Genomic DNA, 25,597 nt, shown 5'->3' on the forward strand with positions numbered 1-25,597 from the left:
TGCTTAATACTCTTAAAGAATTTTATTACAACTGACAGTGGAAGCTAGGGAATCCGACACATTCGTACAAATTAGTGTGTTAATCTGCCATCAAACTTTTTGAGTTATCATTTTGGTGCAGAAATTGAGTGCATTAAATATTTCCTGGACATTAGATTAGATGCTATTGATTCTGTTTGTGAGAGAAGAATAAGCCATATTAAACTTACAGGCAAGAACAGGACTATATTGTACCATAGACTTCATATCTCATCTACAACTTGGTAGTGTAGTGTAGAAACTAAATATGACAGTAATATTTATGAAACTATAATAACAATGACTGTTAATGATGCATTTAATTATTTTATCCCATCAAGTGTAATACATATAATTCTCATATATACAGGAGACAACGTACGAGTGCCCACTGCGATCGAACCACTGCCCTGCCCTGAGGCCTGGCCCTGCACTGGGTTGCAACTATTGCTGGAACACAATCGACAGCCATGGCCGCATTCTCCGGCGTAAGACTAAATATTATTGCCCTGAGTGCCAAACCAATCTCTGCATTGTTCCCTGTTTTCAGGCATATCATGAACGTGCGACAGCTCCACCTGGCAGCAAGATTTTGCCTAAGACTGGTTCCATATAGTGAATAATGTCACTCCATTAGGATAAATAAATTCTTTCAGCTGTCTGCCATTCAGAAAGTGCACAGAGACAATATTTTTCATTGTTAGAGAGTCAGTTCTGTCAAAACAGAGAATTTTGGCTTGTTTAACTTGGAGGGACAAATTGGATCATTTAAAAGAGTTCCACACACACACATTAATTGTGCATGATCAAAATGAACTGTGTTGAACTTGTTAGGTACGTTGTATTCTCTTACATTAACATGGTCAGTGGATTTATGTGACTGCTGAATTTTCTTTCAGAACTTATAACTTGACCATATTTTTTGTGTTTCATTTTCACATTACATATTACATGCAATGAACTCATTCGATGCACATTTCACAGTAAATAGAATTTTGTGAAGCAAGTAATAAAGGGGTTCTACATTAAATTAATTATTATCTCGAACAGATTAACTATTTACAAAAATAAAAATAGGAAATCCAATCGGTACTACAGAAACATCATCCTGTTTATATTTTCCTTTAGTCTTTCTGGGTTGAGTTTCATTGAAATTTGTCAATGCTTAGGCCCAAAATCCCTAGCTGTGATGACGCCCTAATATTCCCAACTGCCATATGATCTGGAAGTGATGTCGAAGTTATAAGCTGTTTCATTAAAGAATAACCCAAATAAATTTACAAGCATATTGAATACAAGGAAGAAGTTTGTTTTTGGTCACTCACTTGGAATACTGGAAGGTATTTTGTAATCAATAAGCTTAGTGGAATATGGTTCCAAACTGAATGGCCTGTTGATTCTAAAAGAATTCTCCTGTCATATTCCCAGCTGACACACTTACGATGCTACAAACTGCAAACAGAAATATGTACAATTCCTATTCTTAGTGGCTTCAAATAGAAGGATGTGCCCTTGGCTGACAGCAGCATAAAGTAGTGTAGTGGTGAACCTTGACGTTTCAAATTTAAAAGAAAGATGAAAGGAATAATGAAAATAGAGAAAAGGATTAAATATACTGAGAGAAAAGTTATTCATAACCACATTAGAGGGTAACATATAAGGTTTGCAGTAGAACAGTTACCTTGATAACTTTTTTTCTGTTATTGCTGTGAGTCTCTTCTGTTCTGTATTTTCTGTTGTGAAGTTTTAGCTGATGATATGAGGTGCCTTTGGAGAGAAGTTTAAAAAATCTGCGTTGTTAACTAGTTATATACCTTTTAATGCTGCCTTTTTTGCGGTTTTTAGCTATGTGATTTTTATGGGCTCATGTGTGGTCTATAGTTTCATTTTTGATTATATGTTTGGATAGTATTTACAATAATGTTTCCCTTCATCTTTGGCACATTGATTTGGATTCCAATTTTTAACATCACTTCAGAGAATATTTATAGCTTTCCACATCTTCTGTTCTTCCATAGAAATTTGCCGTATCACTTTAGAAAGCAGATCTGTTGCATAGTGCTGTAATATAAAATTAAATTCACACCATGAAGCAGCAACAACTCAAAAGACCCTTACCCTTTGGCTCCAACTGTCCAAATTTTCATGCAGTTTAGCTTCTGTCAATTTTAATTCTCTCTTCTATCTGTCAATTTTAATTCTCATCCAGTTTGTTTAGTAAATTGTATGCTGGCAGGACATTCGGCTTGGGCAGTATACCATTGTAACATATCACATATAGCTGTGTCATGGAATTCATGTGCATACTGTGTGCTGATATCCTTTTAAATATGCTATTGACTCTACAGCTCTGCTTTCAAACAACATCTACCAGATGGCGATGGAACATTAAACTCTAAACTTTCTTCCTGTCTTTTTCAAGAAAACATTGTATGGTGACTTTTTGTGTTATACTATTTTTCTAAGGCTTGTATGAATATCGACAATATACAATTGCGTACCTACCCAATCTTCTATATACTCTAGATTATCTGACAATTTCCAATTAAAGAGTCTGGAAGCACTAAAAATTCAATGTGTGCTTGTTTATTAAAAAGAGTGTCACCTTGGATACTAAACTTTTTAATTAGGAGGTGCTAATTCACTGTATCAATTATGCAACTGAATCCTTTAAGTGAATAACTGAATTCTTAATGTCAGAAAAAGAGATATTTTACATTTCACAGTAGAATACTGGTTTCTTAAGAAATGTAGATAATAGATGGTATCATATATCATTGCAAATTAACAGGAGGACAGCAGATAATATTTTGGGTGTCTGAGCTTGAAACGCTGACCCTGTAAAAATGTGTAGATTATAATTCGCTTTCAGTAGTTACAAACTATATGTTTTCCTTAGTTCCTGTTCCCTTGTCCTTCATTGTCCACTTGGCAGTCATCAACACAATCTTTTAAGTTCACTAATTCAGGCAGTAATCAAGCTCATCTCACTAGCTTCTATATTTTAGTAATTTTTTTTTCCCTTGCCACACTGTTTTCTCAATTGGCCAGAGGCTCAACAGTCACCTATTTATGCATCATGTTTATTATGTAATTTTGTGCATAATTATCTGTTTCACAAAAGATACAACATGCCTCCCTTAAAAAAAACCTCAAATGTACAAAATAAAATTTCTCTGCAACTCATTAATGCAATTAATGGTATGTTTTCTGTATGCCATTACAGAGTTTATATTTGTGAAGACTGGTATTATATGTGTTTGAAGGAATCTTACTGTTGTACTCATAATGCTTGAGTGCTTAATCTATGTTTGCAATATGAAGAAGGTGAATGAAGTATATTTGTTGCTGTGAAATTCACTAAAAATTAATTCCCTGAACTACTATGCAGATTAATATAGTGAATTTTTTCTAACGTATAATTTAATGATCACAGGAAATTTGTCACACTCATCTCCATGAAGCACTACCCCAATAATTCCCTTCCTTTCAGAACATTACGTTACATAGATCTATATTTGCAGGATTTTTTTTGTAATACTTCATATCAGAAATTAAGTGATTTGCTGTTTGAGCTGTTGAATGTTGTGCAGCTGAGTATACATTCCAATATTTTTCTTAGCACACAAGAAATGAGAAAGAATAACACTGTTTTGTGCTGAACTATTTTTACTCCCTTTCACTCTAACCCTTAATTTGTTAAAGTGCCTTTCTGTAGCAATATAACATTCACACTGCAAATTATCACGGGTTCTGAGATTTTAACATCAAAACAATGTTATTTCCATTGCTTGCAAAAGATTTGAGGTTTTAAAAAATTGTGAAGTTTATCTACACTTCAGGTGTCACTTTACTCTTTAAGTTCTCCTTAGATGAGTTAGTGTGGTTTGATGAAAAACAAAGACACCACTCTAGTAAAGCTCAGTGTTTCTTAAATAAACACAAGGTTGTCTTTTTCTGCTGTCATTTCTTTCCACTGGACATGAAGTTAGCACCTCTTCAGTGATTGTGGTTTTCATTTCTCAGTTTTTCTCTCTGATTTCAATGTTCTCTCATGTAACATTATAAGCAAAGAGAGGCAATATATCAAATACAATTCAAAAGATGGAATCAGTAGCTTACATAAAAATTCACACTTCCTTTCCACAAAATTTAGTTCATCTTGCCATTTCTTTTGTGTCGTACAATATAATTATTTAGCACTATTTCCAGCATATTGATCAGAGAGGTGCAGACTATTAAGAGCCATAATGTAACATGTTAGTGGAGTTATTTCCAAAAAGGAACATAGGACAAAGTAGTGACAGAAATACTATAGAAAAAAATAATGTTCGTTACCTCTTACCTACTGCACAAGTTTCTTCTGGAAGCCAGTGAAGTACCTAGACTAGACCATTCTGTAATTCATTGTTTATTAATATTTTTACATCCACATTTTTCCATTGTTCCAGTAAAAGGCATGCAAACACACTCTTGAAGATATATGAAATAAATTCTTGTCCTTTTCAAATCATCTCTAAAATACTTGGTTTTTACTGAGACAAAGAATGTGTTCGTAATCAGTGCTGTTAGTGTTTGACATGCGGATAAGTATGGCACCTCTGTCTACAGTCTCATACATATTTCATTTCACTCTCCCATTGTGATATTTTGGTATATAAATTGCAACAGTCTGTCACCATATAGGAAAGTCACTTGATACAGAGCATTCATGACAGTTTTACTTCTTTTAACTGACAAACTATAAATACTATATGCTAGTACCTGTGGTGGATAAGTCTTAGTTTTTACAAGAAGGGTGATGTTGGCTACGTAAATGTAACTTTTCAGTGCAAAACCAATGGCAAAGATCCATAATTTTGTAGACTTTTAGTGTTCAAAATACTTCCTGTATTATTCATTCAGTTACTATTGTACAATAATATGCATTGCTGGGTTGATATTAAGAATGTTGTGATAAAGATACATGTATACTGTGTACATATGAAGAGAATGGTATGAACCATTTAAATCTTTATTTTCTGTATTTCACTGTTGTGCCTCTTAACTGTCAAGATTTTGTACAGTTGTTATAGTCTTTGTGTCATACATGTTACAAACAGAAACTTTATTTTTAATTATACTGTTTGCAGATAAATATTAAAAGTAACTGTTACTTATGCGCATTAACAGCTAGTATGCAAAAATTTGAGAGAGAAAATTGGTTGTAAAACTTATTGTTTATCTACAAAAATATTGCTCAATTCTATTTTTATGCTAAAATTGCTTGTATAGACATCAGAAAAGGTTTTGTTTTGTTTTGTTTTGTTTTGGCTTTGGGATAGGCTGTAATAGAAGTTGCAGTTGTGTGATGTGAGTAAAAAGTATACTAAAAATTGTAGTTGGTTCATTGTGGTATTGTTGTCAGAGAGCTATAGATTAAACAAGTAATCCCAAAAATGTGCAATTCTGAACGTGTAGACAGGCAGTTTAGAAACTGTGTGTAATGCATTTTACAAAGTTCAAAACCATATATTTAGTTTTAAGGACAGTAACAAATATTTGTCCTTGTACCACATGTTTGGTATTGTTAAGATTTCAGACTTGCGGAGAAGGTACGAGATCTACTCTTAATCTTAATGTATAAATGCCACCGCCCGCCTCCCCCCCCCCCCCCCCCCAACACAAAAATAAATAAATAAATAAATCCTGAGGATTACATTACTTTACAGGGTTAACAGTTAAAGAATTAAGCATAATTGTGACAAGATGATCACTCAAGTTTACATTTAACACATTAATGAACGGGAGAAGGGGGCAAGCATTTTTGAGAACTTTGTAAAGGAAAATTGATGAAACCAAGCACACCAGAAAAGTAGGACTGCTACTAAGTCTTTAATTATTCTATCCCCAGAATGTGTAAGTGTGATGAAGGCAGTTCAGTCAACTGACTGAAAATTAAAAAACATAAATAAAACTCAGTACATATGGTATACTTTTCAGAATAATTAAACAGTAGCACTTCTTGCCAGAGAAGCATGCATTTGCTCTCTTCAGTACCAAACAGTTTCCTGTGAATTTTTCCATTATAGTGTAACATCAAGAGTAATATTAGTAAAGTTATGCAAATAATTTTTCAAATTCTGTTATTTGTTTTCATGCATCAATGACTTTTTCCCAGACCAGGTCTATTATGTACTATCTTCTAGAAGCACATGTTGAATTTGGGAAAAATTGCCAGACTGTCCATTAATGGAAAAAGAAAATCCTTCCAGTGGTTATCAGCTTGTGGTGATTGTCAAAAAATAGTTATTTAATTTTCTTAAAGAAATCTCTCTTACTCTCCAAAAACTTTTCCTCATCTGCTGTATGTCCATGTTAGCCTGACTCCCTTATTGTTTTATTTCAGTCACAGGTCACACAAATAGTATCTTAACCAGTTTGGACATTTTACAAAGTTATTAGATACTTGATTTTTCTGAAAGTAAAAAATACAGTGATTATGTTCCCTCCCTCTTTAGTTAGTATGCTTAGTCTATGTGAGCATGTTTGTCATTTTGCAGACTTCAGTAAATTGTTGCACAGGCACTCTACTTTAAATCTCACTTGCAGTGTCAATGCAAATTCCATATTTTGACATGGATACTAATTAGATCAGTTACGTAATGAAGGTTTTTTTAATACCTGAAACTATATTCATACAACAACTTTCAAATTAATTGGTGAGTCACTTTAATTCCCAACTGCTTGTGTATTTTGTGATCAAGGGCAAAATGTGTTTCCAGTGATTACTACAACTGACATCTTCACCATTTTCAGCATCTCTCTCTCTCTCTCTCTCTCTTCTCTCATGGCCTTGGCTGATTAGTGCCTTTGGAAAAAGTCGAAACCATGTTCCAGAACAGAACTTTAAATAAAATGTCCACTTTTTATTAACAGTGTTCTATCAGCATACCTGTGTGACAAATTACACTCTGCCTTAGCAAAATCCCCTCCATTTCAAATTCAACAAAGACATTCTATACAGCAAATTCGAACAGTGGAAACTCCAGGCTGGAATATCAATATTAGGAAAAGGATAGTCACTGTAAGTAGCAATCTATACTTTTCCTAATATTGCACACTATATAGCAAACTTGGCAAAGAGGCAGGATATGGCAGAAATACTTTATCCTGAACATGAACAGTGATTCCAGTATGATACCATTCCTCTGCAGTGAGACATATCTTGAAAACTTTTATCCTAGGAGCACACAATAGTGCTCAGTTTTATATTCTGATTAAAATAATCTTTTGATTGTAGTATCACATCAAAGCTTTGGTTAAGCTCTGAAGCACGCTGAAAAAGCTTGGTGGGTAGGACAGAGTGTCAATTGGGCACATATTTGTTACCTGCAACGGTGGCTTCATTAATTTCCCTGTAGCCATGTTTTAGTATTGTAAATTTTAAAACACTCAATTTTTGGGAACAATGTCCTCTAGTATTAAATTTGCAGAAGTCATTACCTGTAAGAGTAAGTCACATACTTTAATTACAAAATGAGTGTTTTCCCTAAGCACAAAATTTCATCATTTTATGAAGCTGACATATTTTAATAAATGTTAAATCATGATGTGAGTTAGTATTTACTAAGAAAACATGGTTTTCCATTCTCGTGGAAACAAGATCCTCTGCTAAATATCAATGTTTGAATTATAATCCATTGTTTGTTGAGCAAACTTGTCATCTGAAGTACATCTACATGATACATCCACACTTGGCTACAATGAGAGAAACAAAGCACACCCACCAGTCTCACAGGTTGCTTCTGTTTTGCATTTATCTGATGTGGGAGCAATGCTCCATGGACAAAATATGTATATATATTTTTAGATAATGAGAAGCAGGCTCTCTCATTCTTCACTGCAGCTGGTTTGCAGGTATTTGTAAATCACCTTTGGCTGTACATACAAAATTATGCAGAAAGATAACTAGAGGGATTTTGACATACAAAATTGAAGTCCTCTTAAAATATTATCGTTGGAAAAATTACAGTATTATTGTTATATGGAACATTTTGTTCTGCTGTTTAAATACTTCTAATAGTAGGTAAATGAAATAGGACGTTTATAATAGAAGTGTCAGATCTGTGTATATTTTCTGAGAATATTGAAGTTATGTTTCATATGGCTATTGCTGTAATTGGGAAGTGTATGTCAATTTATTGCTACATGTTTGACAATGTTAACAATTTGAAATGTTATTACAACACTGTGTTTCATGGCTGCTTTGTAATAAGCCAAGTATCTTGGCTACACAGTTATGTTCTATGAAGCTCATATCTGAGTTCTGCAAATCCAGTATTAGTGCTGTCAAGATGTGCCATTATGCACCCCCTTTTTTATTTTATAATTGCAGTGATTTTCATCCACACCAGTTGGTTACAGTGGATGCCAAAATGTTTTAAGGAAACTTTTATTAAGTATTAATGTATTTAAAGAGAGTTGATATAAGAGTGAAGTATGCCGGTGAAAGCACTTTGGTGTAGCAGAAAACTTTGAAGAAACAATTTTAGTGTGTGTATCATAATACAGCTCATGTGATGTATTTATGATTCTTCATACTATTCAATTACATATGGTTTATATCTGCGTACACAAAGTTCCGTGTGATGGCATGAAAAACACATACATTAATTGTGGGTTTCCCAAATGTTAATATTTTTGTATGATTAGGTTGCATGTTTTGGAGGTCTGAAGAAATTATTTTCTACTTTTTCAGACCTTTTGTTAAATGCTGTAATATTTGGCAACCATACATGATGTTTGGCATTTATTTTTATAAAATAAAGTTAATGTCTATTGCATGATAAACATTATGATTGAATATATTTGTATTTTAGTGACTGTCGTACATTGTTTCAGTATTATATCATGATACTGGTTACACTGTATGTGAGACAAAGCAACGTACTTTGTCTTTATGTTGGCGTTACTGTGTGTGTATAAAAAAGGAACAATGTTACACATATAGAATAAGGATTGCTTGGAAAAGGTGTGAAATTTTGTTCAGTTCCCAGCAAATTCAATTCATCAAATGATTGCCAATCTTTTTGTTGCTTCTTTTGAACATTCCTGCTTATACTGCTCTTAGCAAATGCATATTGCATGCGTTTGAGAGGGCAAAGTGCAAACCATATAAAAAAAACTGCAGGCCAATGAAGTAGAGTCCTTGTATCATTAGTACCCTCTGCTGTTATGTCTACCTTGTGACATTCTGCTCTGGAATAACAGTCCCAAATCTTTTGAGTATTTTGTATAATAAATATTTAATAACTTGTCAGAATTTCTCCTTTATATTCTAGTTTACTAGATCAATTGAGTAAATACATTTCCTTTAGTATTATTGCATGTTCATGAGCTTTAACTTCACAATTTCTCGTAATTCTGTGAAACTGTGCATTGTCCCCTATTCGTACTTTTATCGTTTGACAGATTCTATTTTGAGCTTCATTCTAGAACACAATGGCAAGCTAATTGTTTTGTTAATCAAACTTTTATGACCTGTTATAAGTGTGGTGAGTCAAATTTTAGTTTTTTAATTGCAGTCCCATGGCACAGTTCACAACTTAGGAACTTGTGAACATCTGGAGAGTGTGTTATTTACAGAAGATAATTAAATTGTTAATTTGATTTCAAATACAAATTTGCAGTAGCATTTTTCTTTGCTGTAGTCAGAACAGAATTACTGGACTCTAAGCAGTCATTCAGTGAAATTCTCTGCCTATTTTGGCAGCCGATTGTGCTGTAAATCACATGGGTAATGAAGGAATTAATCAGTAACCAAAGTTTACATCAAGTAATAGCTATGAATATAAAAATGGGATAATGAATGAACAGAAGCTTTAATTATTAACACCGAATGAATTACTGCTTTCAGAAAAAGCAACTCTTTGTTTTCTGCAGGACGTCACTAATTCACAATCTGCAGTTTCCTTTTGATCATTCTCATTTTCAAGCCTAAAAAGTGGGGCTTGTCATTCTAATACTTCTCTCCTCTCTCTCTCTCTCTCTCTCTCTCTCTCTCTCTCTCTCTCTCTCTCTCTCTCTCTCTCTCTCTCTCTCAACCCCTCCTCCCCCCTCTCCCTGCAGCCCACTCTCCTAAACCAGACAAAGAATATTGCTGGGTTTCTGGAATCTCATAATTCAGTGTGCTCCAAGATATATTTCTGGTGTTGGCTTCTCTACATTAATCTGGGATTTTATGATTACGAAAACAGTTTGAGATTTTATTCCCTTTTAGTACTAGAATTTTTTTAAAAAAAATTCTTTTGCACTTAACAAAACTTTTACCTTTTGCAGTGCTTTGCATATTGAGTAATTGTAAGTTATGTTGTGGTCCAGATCTCATGCTAAGTTGCAGGTGCAAGCTCAAATAAGCAGTGTTGTAATACAACCTCTAAAATAACAGGACATTGGCCTGTAATTTTAATTGTGAACCTACCTGTATTTACAACAGTGAATTGATTTGGCAGTTAGCTGTATACAGATGTCCCAAATTTTGCTTCTGCTTCAAATATGAGCATTCTTCTTTATGATTAATTCAAATGTTGGACCCATAGATCAGTGACATATCATTATTAGAAAATACATATTGTAAGATGAAGCCGCTGTATGATTTATTTTTTAATTGTACAAACAGATACCATTTTCCAGTAATTTTTTTTATATAGCATAGAACAAATGTCAAAAATATTTCAATATTTACAAATATTTTGACATTTCTCTCTCTCTCTCTCTCTCTCTCTCTCTCTCTCTCTCTCTCTCTCTCTCTCTCTCTGTGTGTGTGTGTGTGTGTGTGTGTGTGTGTGTGTGTGTGTGTGTGTGTGTGTGTGTGTGTGTGTGTTTTTTTCAGAAAAATATTTATTAAAAAAAGTTGCAAAACTAACAATAAATTATACAGCAGCTTCACTTGCTACAATAAACTTCTAAGATTTATCACAGCTGCAGAGCACAATCAACAAAAACATTATTAGTAATTTACCATGATACTTTGAGGACATTCTGTGACTTTTCATAGTTAAACTGTAAAAACCATTTTCTTGTACTTTTTCTTATCATCTGGTACAAAATAATGGCAACTGTTAGAAGAAAATGTTCAGGTGCTGCAAATATAAGTTTTATCTTCTCCTCGAAATTCCACCTAAGCTTCAATGTGTGTTCTGAAATCAAACCATACATTAAAATGAAGAGGAGGAGATTAGCGTTGAACACCCCATTGCAAACAAGGTCATTAAAGACTGCATTTATAAATGTCGCTTACTTTTCTGTTCTCACTTATATCTAAAGCAATTGTAAAGTATATATAATTTATTATGTTACATATGATGCACGTGTCAACTTCAGTCTAACAATGTAGCTGTATACAGAAAATTTTGGTGCGCAATCCCATCTTAAAGGCCACTTAATATGGGCAGCACGGCCAAAGTTTTCGGCTTGTTTGGGAACCACAATTCACATTTTATGCATACTTTCCGAACACAATTAGGACTTGTCTGATACTGCATATTTTTGTGTGTGGCTGTTCAACTTTGAACTGTGTCCTTTCACTGCAATAAGCATTATCAAAAATGTTCAATTCAGTATCAGTGGATAAGAAACCTATTACAGGTGTGTGCTTGTGCTTAAATGTAAATCTGTATGGTCTGCACACTACTAATTTGTGTATTTAGGTAATATGTTCAACTAGTGGTGGCAAACTTTTCAGTAGGACCCATAGAAGCCCACACATCTGCATTCGTCCCTTTTGTCACTTTATGTGAGGCAGCAGAGGAACTCTCACCTGTTCACCCTCCAGCAGAATGCAAGAAAATGTATGTAATAAATGGGTCATATGTTGCCACACAGCAAGATACAAAGTTCAAGATGGATGAACAGTTACACACTAATGTTGCATGAAAAATGGTTCAACATGAAAAATGGTTCAAGCAGTCTGCCTTTTTTTCTGTCATAGCTTGTATTATTGCAGCAATTGGAAGTACTATTATTTCTCTGTAAAAGAGATGGATGGAGTAATTGGTAAGAGAGCATAAATTTATTTGTGGAAGATTTGTGTTTAACTTAATTGTACCATTATATAAAACTTCATTAATGCTTTACTTATTTCTGAACATTTCATACTGTATATTATCTGTACTTTACCAAGTGTCTGAATATGTGAAAATGTAGCAGTTGTGACTGTGATAACACGTATTATCCCAAGATGAGGGTCTTTATATTTCTGTTTCTTGAGGTTTGCTTAGTGAGCTGATCACAGCTGCTGTTCTAAATGTTAACTGAGCACCTGATTTTAAGTAGTACAATTCTACAGTATGGGAGATATAATTCAAGCACTGTAACAGTTTGTGTGTGTGTACATATATATTTATTATATTTCACTTCAACTGTACAGTGATTCAACATATAAAACTAATGCTACTAACAAAGAGCTGTTTTGAGTTCTTCCAACCTACTTCTTCCCTTCTCCAGACTCACTACCCTTTGTCTGTATTTCTTCTTGAGCAGCTGGAGCCTCTCTGAAGTTTGGGAACTGCTCCCATGGTGCTGACAACTCAAAACGACGGAACTCTTGTGCCAGTTCTAGTGGCTCGACAACAACACGCTTTCGTTCATCATCGTAACGCACCTAGAATGGACAGACAAAAGCTATGACAATGCTCACAGGTGATAATGTGTCATCAAACTTTAACAAGTAGTTTACTTTTCATACACCATTACAGGGTCAAAGCTAATAAATGCTAAAACATACCATTCTCTCAGTAAGATATTAGAACAGCCCATGTGTATGACAATGCTTACTCACTCAGCATATGGTAAAGGCACTGAGCAGTGGCTGGACGCACAAACAAGATTGTGTACATGTGTTCATATATCTGTTCAACAACAATGCCTTTATAATATGATAACAGGCTTTACTTATTCCCTGATAGAAACAATTATGAGGGGGACCAAAAAAAAAACTGAACGACATTGCCTTGGGTAGGGCTTGTGTAGTTTGCATTTCTGCCACTAGGCGTATATAGCGCAACTTGCTGCCAGTTCAGCACCGCCTGTGTAATTGATCTGGCTTGTTCTGTTGATCTGCAATGATTGTTTTTGCTAGCACTGTTTTGTTCTTATTTCGTTTTTTTATGATGGCAAGTTTAATCGAAGAACGTGCAACTGTCAAATTTTGTTTTCTACTCCGTAAAAATGCCGCTGAAATGGTTTTAATGTTTAAAACAGCTTACCAAGATGATGCTATGGGAAAAACCCAAGTGTACGAGTTATTTGCTTGATTTAAAAATTGTGACATGTAGACTGGTGACAAACTTAATTCTGAACAGCCGTGAACTGCCCAAATCAATGAAAATATTGAAAAAAATTCAAGAGCTTGTGCTCACAGATTGTCGACAGACAACTGATCCATTGTCAGAGCTTAGTGGGTTATCTTTGAGCTCAATTCAGCGAGACTGGTTCTCCCACCATGACAACGCACCTGCACACACAGAGCCATCTCTGTTAATCAAAAACTAAGCATGGCACAGTTCCATTGCCCCATGCACCTGGCTCTGGGTGACGTTTTCTTATTTTCACATATGAAAAGGGGCATTGAAGTAGTCATGGAAAAATAACGAGAGATGAGCTGTCAGCCATTTCTAAAGGTGACTGGACAAAATGTTTTGAGCAATGGAAGCACCACAGGGAGCAATGTATTAGCTGTAATGTAATGGAGAGTATTTTTAAGGGGTAAGGTTGTTTTGTAAACAGCTTGAATATATATAGCTTTTAGAAGATAATTCTGGATTTTTTTTGGGTACCATCATATTTATGAAGCATATAGCAAAATCATAATATGTTTATTTTTTATTAATATTTTGAAATGAAATGACTGAAGAGAGTTTTAAATTAATTAAAACAAATCCTCAATTATGACTGCAATACATTAAACATTCGCTAATCAAGAGAATGATACAGTCTTAAATAAAAATTTAGCAAAATTTATTATTGTAAAACAAGAATGATTTCCTTCATGCAACACAAGAGAACCATCATCTAGAAAATAAAGAAAAAAGCATGCATACATTATGAAGTAGAAAGAGATGTTTTCTTTTGAATCAATCCATGGAGGAAAAAGCATAACTAAATCACAGCAATAAATTGTGTGTTAGAAGAAAGATCTGATGGAAGTTTTGTCAAAAAACCAACTGTGGTTGTCAGATTACAAGACAAATACTGGAAAGTGCAAACATTCTAAGAAGGTGTCAATGTTTCTCTCCACCCCAATGATTTATTCACTTACACTGACATCTACATCCATACTCTGCAAACCACCGAAGTGTATGAAAGAGGGCATTTCCCACTGCATCAGTTGTTAGAGCTTTTTCCCATTCTACTCGCACATGGAATGGGCATATCTGAACTGTAATTAATCTAATGTTTTCCTCAAGATTCCTATTGGAGTGATAAGTAGGGGATTTAGTATCTTCGTCATTCAAAGTTAGTTCTTGAAACTGTAAGGATGCTTTCCTGGGACTGTTTATGTATATCATTAAAAACCTGCCACTTCAGTTCTTTCACCATCTTTATGACACACTGCCATAGGTGAAACAAACCTGTTACCATTCTCTCTTGACATAGGACATACACATCCAACACACTGACCAATATTCTATGGTGGGTCACATGAGTGATCCGTAAGTAATCTTCTCTGCAGAGTGAGATAATTTCTGTGGTATTTTACTAAGACCAAAGTCCGCCAACTTCTTTAATTACACCTGACTTTACCCGACTGTTCCATTCAAATTCCTACAAATGTCACACCCACTTTTTTTTGTATGAGCTGACGATTTTCAATTGTGTTTTGTTGATACTGAGTCATAGGATACTACAATCATGCCTCCTCCCCCACAGGACCACAATCAGTTCTGAGGACAATGACACAAAATGTGAGCTTTGTTGAAGCTCCATGAGCAAAGCTGGTCTTCTTAACATTCTCTGCCAGTCATTGGAATAATCCAAATATGACCTCACTGTGTGGTTGTTTGTCCCACAGTGTGCTACAATCGTCCATTTGTTGCACCCTGTTCCCTAAATGGCTGATGGAACAGCCTCCTTTTCAAGATGCTGAATGAGGTCCTCAGGTACGCACTGCACATTGTTCGTATAGATATGCAGTACTCCCAAAGTTTTTATGAAAATGCTTCTAATCACATATCACACACAGAGTTGCAATTTCAGGTGTAGCAGTGAAAGCGTTAAAATACATTGATTAGTTAGCTCTACATTTCATAAAAAATATCATAAAAATCATTAGATATAAATGAAAGAGTCAGAAGCAAAGGGGTGTAAGTATACTACTTGTAATTTTGATAAGACTAAATTCACTTGTACCTCTTTCCTTCTGACATCCTCAAATAAGATAGTTGTGTTCAATTTCATTTATTTTGCTAATTTAATATCATCTCCAAGTACATTAAATTTTAAAACAAGTTTAATGGGACAAATGCATCCTATCACAATTTTTGTGAAATCAGCAGACTACTAGTTGATATTCTCATCACAGCCTGCAAATTACTGTCTGTTAAACAGCTTTGGTATTTGCACTTGTTGATTTTCAAGCAAGAAAAACTTTGTTCACAAATACACGTCGATCCAAATATGGAGAAAATTTTGCCTGCAAATTTCTTGATACATGGAAATGTTTCAGCTGACAAAGATTTATAAAAGTCAACTAAAGTTACAGCACTAAACATTTCTTTCACTGCGTGATCTGCCTGCATGGCAATCAGTTCAAGTTGCAGCTCCTGTGGTGCACTGCCAGTATCAGCTGTGATTGGATACGATAAAGCATTAAATTGAGGCTCAATTTTCTTAAAATCCTGAAATCTTGTAGTAAACTCATCCTCTAAACACTGCAGACAAATCCCTAATCTTAGCTGAAACACTTCCAGGTACTTTCTGTTTCCCTAGTAATGGGAAATGACAAAAGTTGCCTTCATTTGCTTGTCTTGCAAACAGACCTAGTTTTGTTTTAAATGCTTTGACATGTGTCCACATTTCATGAGCAAACAACCCCTTTCCCTGCAATGTCACATTCAGTTTTTCAAAAATATCAGCTGCAATCATCATCTCATATCTCCACTCTTCACATTCTATTTTTGCAACAAAATCATGAGATATCTCCTTAGTGTCCAGAAATAAAATAATTTCATCCTGTAATGCCCAGACTGTTTTTAATACTTTGCCCAAGCTCAACCACCTCACACTGTTATGGTAAATTACATCTTCATGTTCTGACCCACCTCCTCAAGAAGAGATTTAAACTGTCTGTGATTGAGTGCCCTAGCTCTTATTGTGTTCACAACACCAACACCAGGATCTACCACATGCTTTACGTCTAGTGCAGTCTTGCAGATGTAAAATACAATGAAAATCCAAAATGTCACTGTCTGTGTCTTCGTCTTGTAACTTGTGTTTTAAAAGTTTCACCCTACCTATATTTTTCCCACAAAAAGCTCTGGCCCCATCTGTTGTAATGCTTACCATTTTGTTCCAGGATAAGCCACTTGTTTTCACACAATTAACAACACATTCTAAGAAGTCCTGACCAGTGGTTGTATCTTTCATGGATACTATACCAAGTAATTCCTCAGTGATGACAAAATGTTCGTTAATTCCACGGATAAAGATGAGTACTTGTGCAGTGTCTTTAATACCTGTGCTTTCGTCCATTGCCAGTGAAAACCAAACAAAGTCTTTGCTCACAGTCTTTAGCTCGTCTGCACGTTCATCACTAATTAAATCAATGCACTGCACTATAGTCCTCCTTGACAATGAAATACTCTCAAATTTGGTTTGTTTCATTTAGCAAGGTTAAAGGCAACCATGAACCTTGCTTCTGTATCACTATTTTGAAATGGTATTTGCTTCCTAAATAACGCTTGTTGCTTCTTAAAGCATTTCACGAACTCTGCTGCTTTTATATTTCATTCATCATCTGAAAGTTTGCAGCTAAAGTCATTGTGTTTTGTTTCATGATATCGTATCAGACTGTACTCCTTGAATACGGCAACTGTATGGCATAGAAAGCATGCGGCTTTATTTCCTGCATCAATAAAGAAATATTTGGCCGTCCAGCCTTCATTTAACAGACAGCACTTATCACCGACTTTACACTTCTTCTTAGGAGTCATGATTGCACTGAAGTAAAAAAAATTACATGGTAGTGCCACACAGACAAAACACAAGTTAACTACCCGAAAAAGAAGAAAATTGCTCTGAACGTCGTACTATTCACTATTTAAGTAAACTAGAGTGCAAATTGTACATATTTTGCATTTAGCTGGTTTCATGTCATCTTTTACACTGGCAAGCCAAACACACACACACACACACACACACACACACACACACAACGTAAATCGTGAAGCACAAATGTGTGCAACCCAAGCTGACACTTTACCAACAGTAATTCATTCTTGACTATTTCCTACCATTTTTTTCAGATTGGCACACAATATTTCTATATCAAATAAGGTAAGACATTTTCTTGGGTGGGGAGGTGGATGATTGATAAGAATAATGAGGTCCCATGTATAAGCCTATAGCTTTTCTGGTTTACACAGGTAGTGTTTCCAATAGGATTGGTTGTATCCTGGAGAAATACAGTGTGAAATGTGCTCTTCAACATCCATCTAAGATCAGCGTGTGTTTGTCCCAGTTTTGCATGGAGCAAGTGGAGGGGAACACTGCCAGCATGATCTGAAGGTCACAACTCTTATTTTCTGGGTGTTGTCTGCAACAGTCTATCAGGGAACCTATGTTAATTAATAAACAGAAGCAATATCAGGCACATTGCTCTTTAGTACTGTTGAATTTGGCAAACATTTTGTAGCAGAAAACTGAAAAAAACCATCCCTTGAGAAGTGTAGCAATCATTTCCTAATGTTTCACCTTGCTTTCTAGAATGAAACATCACTAAATATTCCAGATGAAGTGCCAAACCAAGCCACTGTGAAAGACAACTGTCTTATCACCCTTGCCTATTGGTGCTTTTATTGTTCCATTGGCTACACAGTTCCTTTAACCAGTGTCTTGTAAAGTAAAACAATGTCAATTAATAAAATGCTCCTCATGACATGCAAATACTGGCATCTCCAGGCCAATCTGATTCTTCTCTTGGTCATAAACTTCGGAGTCAAATATTTTGTGCCAGAAGCCAAGCCTGCAAAGAAAGTTTTGAAATGATAAATTACACCTATTAAATAACTCCACTTCTTTGAAGCAGAGAAGATGCTTGTTGAAAGTAGGGTGTTCCTTGCTCTGATAAAACCATATATATATGTCCGTGTACTGTGAACTGCTTGAATGTGTTAATCTTGGTTAGCCATCTGTCTTTACATTTCTAGCCTGGTGTTTCCAGGAACTACTCCAGGTGGAATTTCATCATTTTCTTTCTCCTTTCCAATTGCAGCACCACAGGCCAGAATGTTAAGTGCGGTGGCTGCTCTGTCCACACTCCAGAAATATCGTATTTACTTGAATCTAAGCCGCACCTGAAAATGAGACTCGAAATCAAGGGAAAAAAAATTTCCCGAATCTAAGTCGCACCTGAAATTTGACAATCTAAATTCAAGGGGAGAGAAAAGTTTTAGGCTGCACCTCTAAATCGAAACAAACTTTGTCCATTGTAATATGAGACACGATTTAGGTCGAATGAATGACAATACAGCTACAGTAGTTCGGTTCGAGTCGTAAGCTTAGCAGTTAAGCTTTACCAGTTAGCCATTGGTATGCGTCAGGCGCTCCGTCCGTATTTATACGGGTACCCTTCCTTTTTCACGTGCTTCATCTAGTTTGAATTGATTGCTTATTTTTCTTTGATCTGATAAGTGCCGTTCTCTTTGTTATAGGTGTTTACGTCACTCTAACCTGAAAATGAATTTCTGTACTGTGTTGCATTGTGTGTCGCATTCTGATAATGAGTGTTTACGGCCTGTCGCCGCTCGCGGCATGGTTGGCTTTTGTGCACACTACTGCCGCTTTTTTTTTTTTTTTTTAAAAAAAGAGCGGAATCGTCTCATTAGCAAAACAATGGCAAGAGGCTGCTATTTGTTGTTACTTACACTGCTGCTTTCTTTGATAATGATCAACAAGAACCAAATAATAGACTGCATATGATAGAAGATGTTCTGAACGAGAGTTTAGCAAAAAATTTTCTCCGTTTGAAAATCTTTGCAGACGCCTCTTTAGTACATTACATTCTACACAGAAATTAGATTTAAAAATCCAGTCAATTGCTGTGCTTCATTTCTGACTGAATCATTACTAAGCATAATACGAATATAAACATGAGATATGTATATTCTTCCGAGTTTGCTGTTGTCTCACTCTAGTTTTGTAGTTTATTAGGCAGACAGGAAAGAATACTTGGCAAAATTCGTATTATTCTTATGGTGAAGAGACTACTGCATGTGATTCACGATTCATAAAAGTTCCTATTGGCAACAATCTCCTCACAGGTAGAAAAAATTCAGAGCATAGAGTTGGCCATATTGACAAACATCCCAAACAGTCTTGCCAGTCGGATTTTCGTAGTACATTGAAATGCTGCTACATTCGAAGATGAACAATACGGAATTTATATTTACTTCGTTGGATAATGTATGAAAATGCAGTGGTCGAAACTCGGGGCGGAGAAAAAAAGCTCGTCGTCCACCTTTTTTTTTTTTTTTTTTTTTTTTTTTTTTTTTTTTTTTTTTTTTTTTTTTTTTTTTTTAAATTTATTTACTGACGCAGAGGTTTCAGCGCCTGTGTAGTGCTACATATATTCGAAGGGAAGTTAGTTGTGCGGCACCTACCAACATTTTAAAGACCGTCCGCTTACTTTGCACTCGATTCTACGCCGCAGGCGGTTTTTTGGATTACAAAAACCGGAAAAAAGTGCTGCTTTGGATTCGAGTAAATACGGTATATAAAGTCAGACCCTCACAGTTTCTCTCCAATTCAGAGCAACTGATGGCTGAATTTTACCCATAACACAACTTCAGAGCATCAGCTGATGAACACACAACACTCCAATGATCAAAGAAATACTACACTTCACAACACAAACACTGGAAGCTCACCAGCATGTGCTACTGTTTACTGCCAGGGTGGCAACAGGACGGGCTATAACTGCTGGCCTGTTACTGTCCAAGGAGAGGAAAGGTTCATCATGAGTATTAGCTGGGCAACAGTATCATATCCCCAGCATTGAACTAGAGTGTCAAAAGTTATTTCAGTCGCACAGCAGACCCTTTTTAGGGTCTGTAAAGGATGATCTGGGTTTGCGTAAGGTGGGTGTCTACTGTATTCATTGCAATTGTGTCACATTATACATCAATCACACCATCAGGTCTGAATGACAGATGTCTATCCATCGTAAGCATGATCCCGATGTTAACAAGCACATGCACGGCAATTTGTCAGCAGTCATAGCACGTTGATGGATATTACTAAGCTACTGGAAGTAGACCCTATTTATATACTGGATTTTTTTTGTTATGCTATCACTAATGAAACTAAGTCATTGTAAAGTATTCACAAACAGCAATGGTTTTGCTGATCAGTATGCTAAATGCTTACACCATGTATTTCTTATTGCAAATCTCAGTGTATAATCACTTCCTCTGAACAATTCTGTGCAAGATCAGTGCTTGTCGGACTTTGTTTGTAAATACTCCCTAAATTTCTCCTTTGTACATGAAATGCTGAAACTCTTACATTTTCACCTTCTTTTTAATAAATTTGAGAAACATAGTATAATATCATAAAAATATCACCAAAGCTACACAGATGTAGTAGCATAGTGGATACAGTAACAGATTTGTATGTGCAAGGTTGTGAGTTCAATTTCACTTTTTTCTTTCGTTTCTTTCTATTTTATGTTTATCAAAATGACATTCACCATTGTACACTTGACAGCAGATTAAGTGTATGGAGGAAAATCAACCTTTGCTACGTGACTATGTACTCTTCACCATTACTCAGTTTGTTGGTGGTACAGGAGCATTCAGTTGTACACATCATTCTGGAAAAAGATCAGGAGGGTGCTCTAAGAACCTCTTCCGCTGTGAGTACTGAAGAAAATGGTAGAAATTCCTTAACTCCTTCCTTTCTAGCACCCCTCCCACCAACCACCAACTGTTCTCAACAATCACACAGGCAGTCATTGTGCTGTTTCTCACTCATCCGTGTTTCCCACGTGTCCGGAGAAAATGGCTGAATCTGTGCTGTGTTCTTTTGTAATACATAGAAGAGAAACAGTTTTTAGAAGCACCAAAAACTGAGAGTTCTCAATGTTCTTGAAAAGTTTTCAGAAAAACAACCATAACTACCACAAAGGAACTTGCAGCAATGAAGTCCAAGTTGATGGGTGTTTCTGTGATATTTGTATTGTGTGCGCCTAAAGAAAGACACTATATGGGTAAGTTGTCAACTCCAGGAAAGACATGAAAACATCAGATTTGTGTGCTAGGAAAATGTGATTTCTTCAAAACGCTGTGGTCAATGATGCACACATTTTTCTTCAGAAACAAAGCACTAAAACAAGGTACTTCAAGTGGTAGATGATGATCACTTGCCTACTTTTAAAAGAAAGACATTTTATAAACTGACAAAAGATACTGGTTTTTAATTTGAAAGTAGGAAATGAAATAGTATAATTACAGATAGTGAGGATATTACTTTGTGGAGTTGTTCTTTCCACCAGATTAAACAATTCAGAATTGAGAAACAGATTTACTGCCTTGACAAAATGAGGCTTAATGCAGGAAATGTGACACAAAGTGTGGACAAATTAAAAAGTGACTGTTACGAGACCAACTTTTGTTGCAAGTCGTATCACAAGCATTAATAAAGACCCAACAGGAAAAGGAAGAAGGCTGATTGTACTGAACTGTTTTTTGTATCACAAATGATTGGGCATTATCATGAAGACATGAATGGTGAAGTGTTCCAAAAATGGTTCAAAGATATTCTACCCAAATTAGGGCCCAACATTTTTAGAATTATGGACAATGCTTCATGTCATAGAGTTAAGGTTGAGTGTATACCACAAAAACCTTGGAGGAAGGAAGACAGGGTAAACTGGCTGATGAGAAAGGGAGCACACACAAATCCTACTGTGATTAAGCTTGAATTACTGGAACAGGTTGAACCTGATGTTTTAGACCAGTGCATTATTGTTAAAACAGCACAATCTATGGATCACACTGTCATTAGGTTACCACTGCAATTTGAATCCTCGCAGAATTTATTTGGAGCCACGTTAAGAATATGTCACAAGAAGTAATATGACATTTAAGCTACCAAACATGCTTAAATTAATGCTCGAAGCTCTGTTGCACGTCTGTACCAAACACTGGTGGGATCCAGAACAACAAGTAATAACAAGTAGTTGGATAGTTTCAGAGATTGTGGCGTTGATTAGCTACTTATCACTCTTGAGGGTGCCAGTTCCACTGATGAAATTTCTTCTTCAGATTCAAAGATGGGAGGAGCTCAGAGGTTACCATAAGGCTGAGGTAAGTAATACCTTAAGTGATTTCAGTTATACAGCAAAATCTCTGCAATACACTCATAAAATCAAACCCTGCTCTCACAGATAAATTATACTGTGTTCACGCAAGTATTTTTATGCTCTTTTTCTAAGCTAAAATGTGGTTTCTGCCTGGACCCTTAACAAGAGCATTACCAGAGTATTAATGTATATTGATGTATCCCTTCTATAAATTAAATGGCATATTAAGTTTTATCATTTGTGTGCTGTTTGTAGATTTTATTAATTATCTGCAGGTGTAATGTTTGGTCTAATCTGCTTCTGAATGTTTTATTTTGATATTTTTGATGCAAATGATTTCAGTGTTCCAGTATTTTCAAATACCTATCTATGAGATATGTTTCAATAAATCAATTGGAAACAGTTTAAACAAAACATTGTTAACATTCACTTGTGGAATGTTGAACTGAAACAATTAAGCTTTCACACGGCTACCTGCAGCTGTTCACAATACTGTGGGCTTTATGGACCGGCTTTCCTGTTTACGTGCACTGGTAATACATTGTTGCATTGGGTTATCTCCACTGAATAGTGCAGGTGAGCCAGACTGCTGCATAAAATGTAAGGTAATTTTTATACCCAACTATACACAGCTAAACTCCCACAGGAAATAAAATCCAATGAGATTATAGCAAACAAAAAAGACTATGCAGTGTAATGTCTACATCAGGTTTGTTACGATGAACAGAGTATCGAACAGTTAACATATGTCGATAACAACCAGAAAACTTGCAACTGCAGGGCACTGCCTTGGGACCAATAAACAGGTGGAATAAAACAAGAGAGATTCAAGAGTGTCATTTCTGTTACTGCACAATGTTATTAAGGAAGCTGTTGAGATTATTGCCATGCACAGTGATCTCTTAGTTAATTTTTTCCTTAAAAATGATGAACTGTTCACTAGTTCAAATGTCAATGGGTGTCAAGGATGTTACCCAGCTGCATTCCTGTAACTTATTTGAACATTCTGATTTTAACCAACCATAAATTCCAATTTCAGATTTTTTAAATTAAATTTTTATATATGTTTTGTGCATATTAACTTTGATTTTCAATTGTGAATCTCATGCTCATGAAACTTTTGCTTGTGTCACTGAAGACTCAGTTCCATGAAGTCCTTGCATTTGGCACCATGTGGTGGCAAAATTAATTAGTGGGTACTGTAGATGTAGTACACACAACCCTCTTCCTGCCAGCCTGATTCTTTGGATAAATGGACATGCTTTAGCTGTACTACACTGACCCCAAGGACACACATCAAACCCATAAAAATACTATGATGAAAATAACCAAAGGAATTGAATTCAATATAGCTTTCTACTACTTTTTGCTACTGTAGTGGGCTTTCTGGGTAGCTGTTGAATAATCAAGAAGTTTGACTTAATTTGTTAAGATAAATTACACCAGGCTCCAGGCTGAAATGGAACAGCTAATACACAACTTTTCTATAATATGATTGTAAATGAAATATTACAACTATCAAAGTTATAATCAAATGATATGCTTACCTCAACATATCCACTTAGTGGAAAGTCCTTACGGAATGGATGCCCTTCAAATCCATAATCAGTGAGAATGCGGCGCAAGTCAGGGTGATTTGCAAAGAACACACCAAACATGTCCCAGATCTCCCTTTCATACCAGTTGGCAGCCTTGAATACCTCACACACTGAATCAATAGGCGTAAGTTCATCTGTATAGGTCTTCACCCTTATACGTGAATTGAATCGAAGTGAGAGTAAATTGTAGACCACCTGTCAAATGTATCAATTATGTAAGGAACATATTCTATCAGATACACTTACTTATTACTTCGGACACACAATATATAATTTCTCAACTCTGTCAACAATTTTTGCAGGTATATCAAGTCAATTTTGTCATAACCTATTTTAAATTCTGTTAATGACACATAACTATACTTAATGTAATTGGAGGGATAAAAAATCTACTCACCAAGCAGTGGCAGAACACACACATAAAATAAGGTTATAATTTGGCAAACTTTCGGAGCCAGTGGCTCCTTCAGGCACAATGGTTGAAGGGGAAGGAAGACGGGTGAAGGGAAAGGACTGGAGAGGTCTAGGAAAATGGATAGATTTAGGAAAAGTCACCCAGAACTGCAGGTCAGTGGAGACTTACTGGACACGATGAGAAGGAAAGACAGACTGTAGTGGACTGCACCAGATGATATTTAAAACCTTAGAGCTTAAAAGAAGACAGGGTAATATGCAAGACAGAGATTACCACTAAAACATCATGTAAGAGTGAGAAGCTCAGTGCATTGTACATAACAAAGGTGGGAGGGGATGGCAAAAAATAGACAGGTAAGAAAATGAAAGATGTAGAAAACTAAAATGGAGTGAAGAAAGGAGTAATTACTGTGAAGAAATGCTGAGACAGAAGAAATTAATGTAAATTAAGGCCATGTGGGTGGTGAGAACCAAGGGTATGTTTTAATGCTAGTTCCCACCAGCAGAGTTCTGAGAAACTGGTGTCTGAGGGAAGAACCCAAATGGCATTTGGTGAAACAGGCACCAATGATGATGGATGTTTGAAGTGAGGGGTGCTCGAAATCATTGCTATCAGCACTGTGACAAACAATCAGCATGCTAATCTGCGTCCCCACACGCAGAGCAGTTTATAATGTATTAAAGCCTGCCTCCCATCCTCATCAATTTAGGGATGATGCCTGAAAGTTCGCAAAAATTCACCACTCTTAACACTGGAATCAGTATGTGTGAGGATGGTGGGCAGATCTCCACTGAGACTGAGGGCTGCCCTAATATCAGAATATAGGGCACAAGTTGCCAAAATATGCTGAACTGAAAGTGGCATGGCACAAACTTCACAGTGATGGATCCTCCTGTCAGAGGAGGAAACCACGTGTTAAAGATCTATGTCTGCTTGACGTCCATAATGCCTTTGTGGTCGATTTGAGTGACCGTAGTTTGTTTTCTGTCACCTGCAATCATTCAA

At 35.8% G+C, this 25,597-nt stretch overlaps 2 protein-coding genes across 5 annotated transcripts in view; one reads left to right on the top strand and one right to left on the bottom strand.

Annotated features, from left to right (window-relative positions):
* LOC126268226 (ataxin-2 homolog) overlaps positions 1–12,563 on the top strand; it is a 301,295-nt gene extending 288,732 nt beyond the window's left edge. For all 4 annotated transcript variants that reach the window (XM_049973865.1, XM_049973866.1, XM_049973867.1 and 1 more), the window contains one exon: positions 389–12,563. In XM_049973865.1, the coding sequence (XP_049829822.1) occupies positions 389–634 (246 nt within the window). In that variant the 3' untranslated portion in view covers positions 635–12,563. The remainder of the gene's footprint in view (positions 1–388) is intronic.
* Positions 12,052–25,597, bottom strand: part of LOC126268228 (NADH dehydrogenase [ubiquinone] iron-sulfur protein 3, mitochondrial-like) — a 60,468-nt gene continuing 46,922 nt past the window's right edge. The window contains exons 4-5 of the mRNA XM_049973869.1: positions 24,127–24,372; positions 12,052–12,661 (exon numbers count right to left, since the gene is read on the bottom strand). Of these exons, the coding sequence (XP_049829826.1) occupies positions 12,485–12,661; positions 24,127–24,372 (423 nt within the window). The 3' untranslated portion in view covers positions 12,052–12,484. The remainder of the gene's footprint in view (positions 12,662–24,126; positions 24,373–25,597) is intronic.

Source organism: Schistocerca gregaria, chromosome 4 (genome assembly GCF_023897955.1).
Source record: "Schistocerca gregaria isolate iqSchGreg1 chromosome 4, iqSchGreg1.2, whole genome shotgun sequence".
NCBI lineage: Eukaryota > Metazoa > Arthropoda > Insecta > Orthoptera > Acrididae > Schistocerca > Schistocerca gregaria.